The 11,700-nt window shown below is 41.9% G+C and overlaps 1 protein-coding gene across 1 annotated transcript; it reads left to right on the top strand.

The window, feature by feature from the left end:
• casp2 (caspase 2, apoptosis-related cysteine peptidase) lies at positions 1-11,356 on the top strand. Its single transcript, XM_061675662.1, has 12 exons — positions 1-133; positions 353-502; positions 1,313-1,477; positions 1,547-1,621; positions 2,811-2,880; positions 3,388-3,479; positions 4,664-4,846; positions 4,926-5,054; positions 5,137-5,227; positions 6,894-7,097; positions 8,888-8,997; positions 9,882-11,356. Exons 1-12 carry the CDS (start codon positions 104-106, stop codon positions 10,017-10,019), a joined length of 1,437 nt encoding a protein of 478 aa, XP_061531646.1. The 5' UTR covers positions 1-103; the 3' UTR covers positions 10,020-11,356.
• The last annotated feature ends 344 nt before the right edge of the window (positions 11,357-11,700 follow it).

Genomic DNA, 11,700 nt, shown 5'->3' with positions numbered 1-11,700 from the left:
GGAAGTCGAGGCGCTCGGTGGAGGCTGACGCTTCGGTTTCTGGCGTGAAAATAGTGAAGAACGAGCACGTTTTTGTCGCCTTCCTCCTCCAAGAGTTGATATTATGCTGCATCACCTAAAGAACGGCTCGAAGGTAGGAGAAACGTGCCTTGCTGTACTCAGCAAGTTCGCGAGCTAGCTCGTCCGTCACCTCAGTGCCGAGTTAGCCATCTACTGTCAGCGTGTGTCGCTTCCCATTGTTAGGTTGACCTATCCAAGTTGAAATTTTAAACGTTCCTATTCACATTTTCTGCGCTTTCTGTACTATTTCCATGTTTAATTAACTAATACACGGTGTGTGTGTTCTATCAAGATGCGAGAGTGTGGCATGCAGAAGGGGGACCGAGTAGCTCTGCAGAGTCGCTCTGCTGCTCTGTGCAAGCAGCTGGTGGTGGATGAGCTGCTCATTCAGTGTCTGCTGGAAGACAACATCCTCACGGACAGCATGGCGGAGAGCATCTTGGTATGTTGTTTTTAAAAATACTAGCCATAAAACGAATGCCAGTAAAACAGTGGTTGTCAACTGTTGTTTCCTTGGGATGTGAATTTTTCAGTAAATGTACTGTTAAAAAAACATACAGTATCTACAGTATTCAGGGGTGTCAAAGTCATTTTGGTTGCGGACCATGTTGTTGGTACGGTTGCCCTCAGAGGGCCGTTTAGACTGTGAAACAATATAAATGTTTAATTGCATTATCGTAGTGTTACATAGACACAACAAATTTTTTTGGATGTAAAAAAATATGGACCTCTGTTGGCAAAGTTCTCTGGTTTAACGCTGTACCTCATTAAGTATCATATTCTTTAACATGAATCTGTTGGGTATAACAAGTGTGAGCCTAAATTTGCTCCTATTCTTGTTGTATTGTCAGCAACTTGTGTGAAGGCAAGTTTTATCCACCACGTAAGTTATATTACGGTAATTGAGCGGCATTACAAGCTAATAAATAAGGCTTTAAATACAGTACCTCTAAATTCACATAAGACTTCTGTTTGGCTGCTTACGTTTCATCTGCATTATGAGCTGTGACCAGAAGTCACATCATTGGATTTTAATGTATCATACATCACATAATATGCAAAGTAAACACTTTGATGTCACCGATTGTACAGAAATAGTCTCTGAGCACTTGCTTCAAAAGACTTGGTGGCCTACAAAACACACAACATACAAAAGGGACATGCTTGCTTAGCACAAAACAAAGCTAATATCCATTCAATTGTTTTCGAGTCTTTTTGACTCTTGTCACATTTCTGATGGGAAATTTCTCAGGCCGAGCAAACGTCCCAGAAGCGAAGCTTCCGTCTGCTGCTGCTCCTTCCCAAGCGAGGGCCGCAAGCCTTCAGCAGCTTCTGCTCGGCGCTGAGAGAAACTGAGCAGCGACACCTGTGCGAGCTGCTCACACAGTCGCAGGAAAAGAATGGCAAAGAGACACAAGTGAGTGAGCGTCTAATAACGCAATGAGTCAAGCACTCTGACGTTAATCTAGGGGCCTTTTATGCTCAGAGTTTTCAGACTGAGGAGGAGTCCGAAGGACGGGCAGGACGGCAGCTAATGCAGACATCGGACAGGAGGAAAGAGGTGAGGAGAGAGCTGTTGATACTCTTGTGAATGATGAAGTAGCCTGCGTGTAATTGAGTACAGTCAACAACATTTGATACACCTGCAAAACTTAAAAAAAAAAAAAAAAAAAAATCGGTATAATGCTCAGTTTTGATGGGACTATTGCTCTCCTAAACATCAACATAGTCTTCTTTGACAGTGTAAATAAAAACTGAGCATTACAATCTTTGTAAAGGTTTATTTGATTAATTTTAAACATTTTATTTATATTTATTTATATATTTTTTTAAATAAAGCTCTTGTTATATTGTGCTGGTGCAGTGAAGCCCTGCTATTCATGGGGTATAGGGACCGAAATACTGCCGTAAATTCTTAAAATATGTACAAATTTGACGACCCCCTTAAAGATGTTTGCAATGACACAAAGATGGGAGCAGAGTACTTAAAGTGGAAAGGATCATAAAGCACCAGTGCCATGCATCTAGCATGTTCACAATCACGAACCCATAAAGCTTATGCAATAATTAAATTATTCAACATAAACAAACCACCTTCACATGCGGCTCATCAATAGTAGCGAGCACACTAGCCTGAATAACACGCTAGCACAAACTGACATGACATCACACATGGGCAAACAAGTATGCGCACTAGCACTTTACACAAATGGTATGGTCTAAATGGTCATTCGACACGCCCTTTTGGCTTTTACACACAAATAAATGTTTGGGAATACTGTACAGACAAACTAATACTGTACCAGTTAAGTAGACTACACCAGCTATTATTAGTCCCTGCATCGGGAGAGAAGCAGAAATATACTACGGCAGATGAGGTGAATTCAAGGACCGCTAACAAAACAGGACATTTCAATTGCAGATGGAGAAACACTATCAATGAATCAAATCTAACAACAATATCAAGAATCCACCAGATGTTGCCAAAGTAATAATTTGATTGCCTTGGCCTAAGCACAAAAACAGCGTATAAATGAGATTTTCAGCAAATAATGGAGTAGGTTCCTGAACAAAATCTGCGGATATGCAAATTTGCAAATGCTGAACGGCAAATATGCGGGGGTTCATTGTATTTTGATTTCGTGTAAGGTCTGTGCAAGCAACAGTTGACTCCACTTGTCAAACCAGAGAACATTTAATTTTACTTTGGTTCGTGTACCTTCAACTCAAACAAATGATCTTTATTGCAGAGCAATTGCGAATCCTCTCTTCCACTTTCCACTCAAGAGGAAATCGCAGCCAAACGAGCGAGGACATATGGTGAGATGTGTCATGTCACATTAGTATTCTTTGTGTCACATGTGCCAGTATTTTTCTGTTTCCATGGAGACGCAGGTTGGTTAAAAAGAGGTCCCTCCATTGTCCAGATTTGGGAGATGAGTAATTAAATATACTTGGAATTCACTGGGTATTCTTCTCAGTAAGTTGATTGTTTATGTATCAAATTACTGAAGGGAGTGCATGCTCCGCACCTTGTGAGTGACTCATGTACAGACTTGTAATAGAGAGTTTGCCATCTTAAAACGGCTGGTTTGATGTAATACACTCACCGGTCACAACATTAGGCACACCTGCTCAATCTAATCATATATTCCAAAGCATTGTTTACCTTACCTAATGTCACAAGAGGGACAGAATACCGTTTGGTTTGATATTGTCATTTAAAACTGAGCACTATTGTTATAAAGGCAGATTTTAATGGGACATAGTATTGTGAGGTTTCTGGTAAGTGTGTGTCCTAGTTTTAACACTGCATGTTGTTTCCAGAGTCCATGGAGTACAGCCTGGATGCAGACAGCCCCATCACCACTCCTGTGCTCCCTTGCACACATGACCTCTACCTCTCTCAATGCCAAAAGGTAACACAACTTAGACAATTAAAGTGCCATTAATATTAGAAAATAAGAATTAGACTTGCTGTTGCTTAGGGTTGAAAAAAAAACAACAGCCCTTTATAGTGCAAGGATCCAGTATTTGTTCAATCAAAATAGACACCACACATCTCACTTTAAGGCAGGAGCAGCATGTAATATCTCCCAGTCAATAAGTAGAGGACGTTGTTAATGAAGTTATAACTGAATATAATTAATGAAAGACAGATGTATTACAGTGGTATATCCAGTGGCGGTCCTAGCTAAGAATACAGCAACGGCAAAGGATAATTGAAATGAACAAAACAGAGAATTAAAAAAAAATTAATAAATTTTGCATGGATCAAATGAAAAACAAAACTTAAGGAAACCTTATGGCAATAATTTTGGCTTTGTTTCCCAGTGTGTTTGTTTTCTTTTATGTCAAGGTTACATTTCTGAAGTGTTGTCTTTTGCTCTTCCCTGATGCAATATTGTCATTGATGTCCTTGTATGATATCTGCTTCCCAACTGTCTGGTTGATGCTTATGATGTTGAGGCCAGTTAAATGTTCGTGGGATATGGTTGGCCTCAAGTGGGTTTGAACTAAGCGTCTTCTTTCGAGAGCGACCCCACAAGGGGGCGCTAATGCCCCGTACATACACTAACTATTGACATGTCATGCACTACACAATAGAAAACCAATTTACGTAGCAATTATTAAAAAATTTGTGGCCCGTTGCCACCCCTTCAGCAATGATGCCCAGTGCAGCCACACATTATGTACATGCTAGAAACCACCACCACTGGAAAAATGGAGGTACGCTGCGGGGGCAAATCCTATTTCGCGGTTTTTCACCTTTCGCGGGGGGTTCTGGTCCCCATTAACCGCAAAAAAACGAGGGATTACTGTATATGTTTGAGTAAAATAAGCAGTTGTTTTATTGTGAAAACTACTGTAAACATAATTTACAAGTTCCAAATTCAAACATTGTCTAAATACCAAAAAGGTCCTGTTTTTATTTATTTATTTATTTATTTATTCTTTTGGATTTGGTCTCTTCATTTTTTCCAGAGCAGTCAGTACAATGAGAATAATTAAAAACAAGGAAAAACCTTTAAGGTTTTACACCTCCTGAGAATATAAAATGATGCCGAAAGAATCAAGATGCTTTTTCTCCGCTGTGTTGCAGTCCTATATAATGACTTCATCCCCGCGTGGTTTAGCCCTGGTGATCAGCAATGTGACGTTTGACCCACACACCACACCTGACCTTGACCCCAGGAAGGGAGGCGAGGTGGACGACGAGGTGCTCAGGAAGGTCTTCAAAGATCTGGACTACGTGGTGACAGTCTGTAGAGACCTGACGGCTGAGGTAACGGCATTTTGCCCACACCACTTCTGTCTTACCTGCAGCCACAAATGAACTTTTCGTCATCTTGTATTTATTTCAGGAAATGAGAACTTGCATCGAGACCTTCCGCAGGCGTCCAGAGCACCGCACTGTGAACAGCTGCGTGGTGTGTCTGCTCTCCCACGGCGTGGAAGGAGCCGTTTACGGCACAGATGGCCAGCTCCTGAAGGTGTGCTGTCATCGTGTTTATCGCTGAAAAACTCTATATTGACATCTAACCTACCACCCACACGTCATTTGTTCAAATATAGCTCGAGTGGGTGTTTGAGGCCTTCGATAATGTTCGCTGCCCGCTGCTACAGAACAAACCCAAGATGTTTTTCATCCAGGCCTGCAGAGGAGGTAACGAATGGAACCTATACCTATCATCGGGCAGGAGGTGGGGTACACCCTGAACTGGTTGCCAGCCAAGGGCACATACAAACAAACAACCATTCGCACTCAAATTCACATCTACGGGCAATTTAGAGTCTCCAATGAATGCATGTTTTTGGGATGTGAGAGGAAACCGGAGTGCCCGGAGAAAACCCACGCAGGCACGGGGAGAACATACAAACTCCACACAGGCGGGGCCGGGGATTGAACCCCGGTCCTCAGAACTGTGAGGCTGACGCTCTAACCAGTCTCCACCGTGCCGCTCTCATGAAATGCGCCTCATAAATGAGATTTTCAACATTAACATTCTGGATCAGTTCAATCTGACATTTGGTTTAACATTGGAGCTTCTGGCTGTGCATACACATTTGAAATTTGTGTGTGTAAATCACTTCTTAAAACACACAAATGCTACTTAGTGTTCCCGGACCATGCATAAAGAGTTTCTAGCTTAGTGTTTTATTTATCTCTTGCATTGGTATTCAGTGTTTAATTGGTTTTGTTTTATTAGGGCTCGAAACTGCGACCAAATTGGTTGCAAATGTGACCTTTTTTTTCAGCTTATGCGATTAAAAATTTAATCTTGTCGCATTTGCGCGAGTGCATGATTTAATGGTTGAAAGTCGCCTTTTTTCCCACCGCAATCTCCTGCTGCGCAGCGATTACATTGACACCTTGTCAATCATTGTTATGAGTTCCATTTCAGTTAAAAGCGACCCGCTGCAATATGATTCGCTTCCTGCTGCAACATAATTGACTGCTTCTTTCAGATAGGACACGCTATTATTAACAGCGTACATGGGCACCACATATGCGCATCTGGACAAGCCAGTACGCCGTTGTGTCTGGCCAGTGGCCACCAAGTACTTATATTGACGCTGGCCCGCTACTTATTCATTTCATTGTTTAAGTGTGAGCCTTGAACTCATCTGGATTACTAGTGAGCACGCTAGCTAGCCCGCACCTACCTTGTGAAGTCCGCTAAACCGGTAAACATCTCTCGCTGCAAGTCAGCTATAGCTTGTCTTGTGTGTCTATGGGTGTGGGTTTGTGGGGTGGGAGGTTTTGTTTTGTGATATTTCAGTTTTTCTTTTTTAATAAATCTGCAAAAATTTCAGCAATTCCGTTTTTTTTCTGTCAATATAGGGTGCTGTGTGTACATTAATGATGAAAATATTAACTTTAATTATTTTAGCAAATGGCTGCATTGTAACGCAGAGTGAAAATTTTAAGGGGGTCTGAATACTTTCCGTACCCACTTTATAGCCAGAAGTTACTGACGAACAAACAAATGAGCAAACAGAAAAACCCACCTTGTTGAAAAATAACATTCCTTGTTGGAGGTAATCATCTTTTGACTTTGTGGCGAATTGGTCTCAGCCATGATGCCGCAAGGCTAATGATGCCTCGTGCAAATCCATGGACCCCTAGGGAGTCACCCCAGTTATTACAGAACATTCCTTTAACGCCAGCTAACTCAACGCGACAGGTGTGCTGCCCAAATGCCACAAGGTGTGGTCGTCCACTTCTTTTGCAAATAGGGGGAAAAAAACATCTCATTGAAATGACAATAATAATGTTAATGGTTCCTGCATTGGTGCACATGCTCGATTCATGTCGTGTTGTCACACAGAGGAGCTGGACTGTGGAGTGGAGCAGATGGATGGGCCAGGAAGGAGCAACTCACCCAGCTGTGAACAGCGAGATGCTGGGCGAGAAGGTCCTGGGGGGGCCGGTGCCAGACAGGGAGGCGGAGATTTAGGACTGCCCAGAATTAAACTGCCCCAGCGGTCTGACATGATCTGCGGCTTTGCCTCTCTCAAAGGTCAGAGAATTTGTAAGTTTGTCCCTTTTTTTGATATTCTTTTATGGGCTTAGCTGTGAGCTCAACTTGCCCATGAGCTCTTTTTTTCTACCATATGACAACGTCACAGAATGTGGTATACATCCCTTTAAATATTAATCATCTGTTTAGTTATCCACTCATACAAAATACAGTGGAACCTCTGAATTCGGATGATGTTGTGGTAATGGTGTCACAATAATTTTATCCACCATCGCAAAAAATGTAGTCACTTGCTCTTCAATTGTTGTTTTGAAATTTTACAGTTTAACTTAATTAATGCTCGTTATCAATTTAAATGACGTGTATTGCCACATAACCTTGGCATTACATCTCATGGGATTACATATCATTAAAGTTAAGACTTTTTTAAATTGCTTTTACAGTGGTGCCTTGAGATACAAGTTTAATTTGTTCTGTGACTTTAGAAATGTATTCCGTTACAGTTACTAATTACCTATGACGATGACGATTGTGACATCATGACTGCGGAATATTTTTATTTATTTATTTATTTTTTTTAATTCCTGGTGACAAGTTTACCAGCTGTGTTTAAATAAGTAAGTCGTTTATTGGTGACAGGATAGTGAGATATTTACTTACTTTACTAGCTAGCGCCTCCATGAGCCTCACCAGCAGGCAGGATGACTTTGACAGCTCAGTTTTCTTTGTAAATGTTATTCAAAATAAATAAATCCTCCAGTGAATATGCGATCAAAAGAGCACCATCCATTCTCTTCGTTTCACTTTTAAACTGTCTGCGTTTGGCAAAGCAGCACGCACATCGAATGAACTGTGTCATTTTCTGTTGGCCAACAAAAAACTATACATGCGTTCCGTTGAGGTCCATAGCGACCATTCACCCACTTGTTAAGCTGCTAAACTCGTGAGAAGGTTGCTCACAATCAGCTCACACTTTTGAGACCGAGAGTTTGTTTTGCTTGCCACCGAGTCACTTGACTGAATCATGACACCTGATTCGGCGAATGCGGACTTTCATGCACTTCCTCCTTTTCGTTCTTCCTCCTATGCCGTCCATGCACGCATTCGGTTGTTTTATTTTCGAGACAGTATGAATACTCGATAACGTAATATTGTTCACGATTATATCGAAGGCGATATACAGTATATTGCCCACCTCTAGCTTGCGATCTCTTTTTTTGAAGAATTGTTTACTCTACCAAACTGCTGCTTGTTGTGACGTGAGTTGAGTTCACTCCCACCATACAGCACTCGTATCACAGATTTTTGCTTGCAAAGCAAAAAAACGGCAGAATTACTGCTCGAATCTCAAGGCACCACTGTACTTCCGACTGTGTTACTGCAAAAATAGAAAAGTGTGATTCATCATTGCCTTTCAAGTTAATAAAGATGTAATGATTCTATTTTGTCTATTATAAACTATGGTAAAAACTGTTTCTAAATAAAAACTGAACCCTAACAAATGGAAGATGAAGCATCCTGGAATGCACTATGTCGAGCCTGAGAGGTTCCTCTGGGCTTACTCACCTCACTCGTGTTGACACCTTCCTGTAAACATCTAACGCAACATTACAGTGCGAGACCTTTTATTTGTTCTGTCTCTTCTGGGACTTCCTTAACAATGTTTTGAGACACCTCTCTCTATTTACTATCAGACCACGTCACTAAGAAAAAAAGAAAAGAAACTCAAACAATTGCACTGTGTTCTTATTTGCAGCCATGTCATGATTGCTGTTGTCCCCGCTTCTCCTCTCATTGCGTTCTTGTGTTATTAAGCCGCTCTTGTTTGCTGTGCTTTAAAGGCACGGCGGCCATGCGCAACACCAAGCGAGGATCCTGGTTCATCCAAGAGCTCAACTCCACCCTCCGCCTCCATGCCAGAGACACTCACTTGGCAGACATCCTGGTGCAGGTGAGCACACATCACATGTACAGTTAACCTCTCCATATTCTCACTTCGGTAGTTGTAAATTCTCATTCGCATATTTATTTTGGGGCTGTCCATTATTCGCTGAAAATCTTGTCTATTCACAGTTTTTGTGATTGGGCCAAAACAAAGTAGTATTTTGGCGCCATCTGATGGAATCTTGGTGGTGATGTAAGGTTTAATTCATCCATCCATCCATTTTCTGAGCCGCTTCGCCTCACTAGGCTCGCGGGCGTGCTGGAGCCTATCCCAGCTGTTATCGGGCAGGAGGCGGGGTACACCCCGAACCGGTTGCCAGCCAATTGCAGGGCAGGTTTAATTAATTGTAATTCATAATTGAAGTAAGATGTCCTGTTTTTGTTGGAAGCCCTTGAATAAACCTTGTGCATTGTCAAACGTGAAAAGTATTCTGTTCAGATGCAGCAACTAATAGCTTGGGAAGTCCACTTTGCTTTTAATAATTGCCTTTATTCCCTAACATTCATTATTGTGTAAAGGCTAAAATGTAATTACGTAAAATTTGTTTAAAGGGCTAGTGTGCAAATTCGTTTGCTCATGTGTAATATCACAACATTTTGTGCTAGTATGCTATTTTGGCCAGTATACTAGCTAATACGATCAATGTCGTTTAAATGTGTTCATGATTGTGTACATGCTAGATGCATGGTCTTGATGCATAGCCCTCTTTTTTTTTTAGTGCTTTGCTGCCATCTTGTGGCAATTATGAGTCCCTTTTAGCAGGGGTATCAATTATTCATATATTTTCATTATTGACAGCAGGGGTGAGTCCCTAGTTACATTCCAGATTCATACACTACAGCTGCAACGTCGAGGCTCCATATCCATTGTTCTCCGCTTTCTTCCCGCAGGTCAACGGGCGAATCAAAGAGCGTGAGGGTTACGCCCCCGGCACGCCCCACCATCGCTGCAAAGAGATGTCCGAATTCACCAGCTCGCTGTGCAAAGACCTCTACCTTTTCCCAAAATACCAGCCGCACTGTTCATAATGCACTTGCACTTGCACGCACACACACACACACACACACACACACACACACACGCACGCACACGCACACACACACACACACACCATTCCCGCCAGCGTGCGCACACTTTCCCTCATTCCAAGCGTATTATTGCCACACACTCGAGCATTCCAGCGTTGCAAGTTGACACATACACACACTGACATCCAAACATTTATTCATTCACATTTTCTATGCTAATACTGCCTCAGCAAAATTCCAAACACACAGAGATGTCGGAGGAGAGCTTATGCTAATTGACGTGTAAAGACATCTCACAGTGTACAATTCAGCAACGTATCAGTGTGTCGAGCGTGTTAATCCCTCGCGTGGGTATAATTGTAAAATGTATTTTCTACACAGATCTATTTTTGTTTTATTTTGTATGACCTCGATTTATTAGGATTTTGTAAATTAACCCCGCATTTTAATGTTTGTTAAGCTTCACCGTCAGTTGTCATGTTGCAGTGAGAGGCAGGGGGGAGCATTGAGTAAAGAGGTTAGTGTAGCAGTCTCCACACCAAATAGAAAGTACTTAAGCATTCCGAAATGTTTTCTATCATGACGGTGTCCCTTATATAGAGTCAAATCCCTTTAACATGCTTTTATTTGTAAGATGTTTGTGTTGTAAATACTTTGCTTTTAAACGTAAATGTCAGGGGAATGTTTGGTGCTATTCCTTGGGCCGTATAACTACAGTGTGAACTTTGATCTTTACACTAACGCTGACAACTAATCATGCGCCTCACGGAGGGGGGTGCTACGCATTTAGTGACACACCCACTCAACCTTTGGAGTTTATTATTTTGTTATGTCATTGTATGCGATACAGTGACAAATGTACATCTTATGTCTTCCTGAAAGTTTAAAGAATATGCAGTTTGTCATAATAACTGGTTGGTCTCACATTCTACTGAACCACCATCCAGAGTCTAAGATTCAGCATTTGTCAATGCTGGTTGTGTATTGATGTTTCCAAGAAAAGCTAGGGGCTTTAGAAGCAATATGTTTGGGTACAGTGTTGTGGAGGAAGATACTATATTGTATATTGGAAGCAGTATTGATTTGTGACCGGAGAGGCTTTTAAAGGGGTCAATTCATGTGTTCACCCTTCTTGAGTATTTGTTTTAATGATAGGAAAAGAATGGTGAAAAGGTGACCGCACAGCAAGAGGATGTGATTTGCTGCCAAACTCTTGTGCGGGGGCGGGAGGCGGAAAGATTTATTTCTGTCATTGCTGATGACTGCCAAATCTTCCTTACAATAAACAAGCTCATGTTTATCAACAAGAAAAGTGTCATTTCACCACCACCCTCACCCGTCCCCCCTCCTACAGCTGTGTATGAGATGCGTCAGAAAACCCAAATTTCCTCTGCCGTTGGCTTCGTTCAGTGCGGGAGAAGAGCTGAGAGTTGTGGCAGAGCAACTCGTGGCTGCTTGCGACGCATACACTGCCAGCCGTTATCAAAGCGGAGTTCACCATATTGCTGGCCGCTTAAGAGCATTTTGACTGATCTTTCAAGACCAATGACCTTCGCTATTCACTCCATGAACTGTGAAATATTTTTTCATGAGGAAGAATAAAAGGAAAGAAGGCACGAGGTGTTTAAAGCAACGATCGCTCTGGAGCACCGCCAGAATCTGAGAAAAGTGGCGCCACAGC

Source organism: Phycodurus eques, chromosome 4, assembly GCF_024500275.1.
Source record: "Phycodurus eques isolate BA_2022a chromosome 4, UOR_Pequ_1.1, whole genome shotgun sequence".
Lineage (NCBI taxonomy): Eukaryota > Metazoa > Chordata > Actinopteri > Syngnathiformes > Syngnathidae > Phycodurus > Phycodurus eques.
The sequence above is the reverse complement of the archived record's forward strand: the minus strand, read 5'-3'. Positions and strand labels throughout refer to the sequence as shown.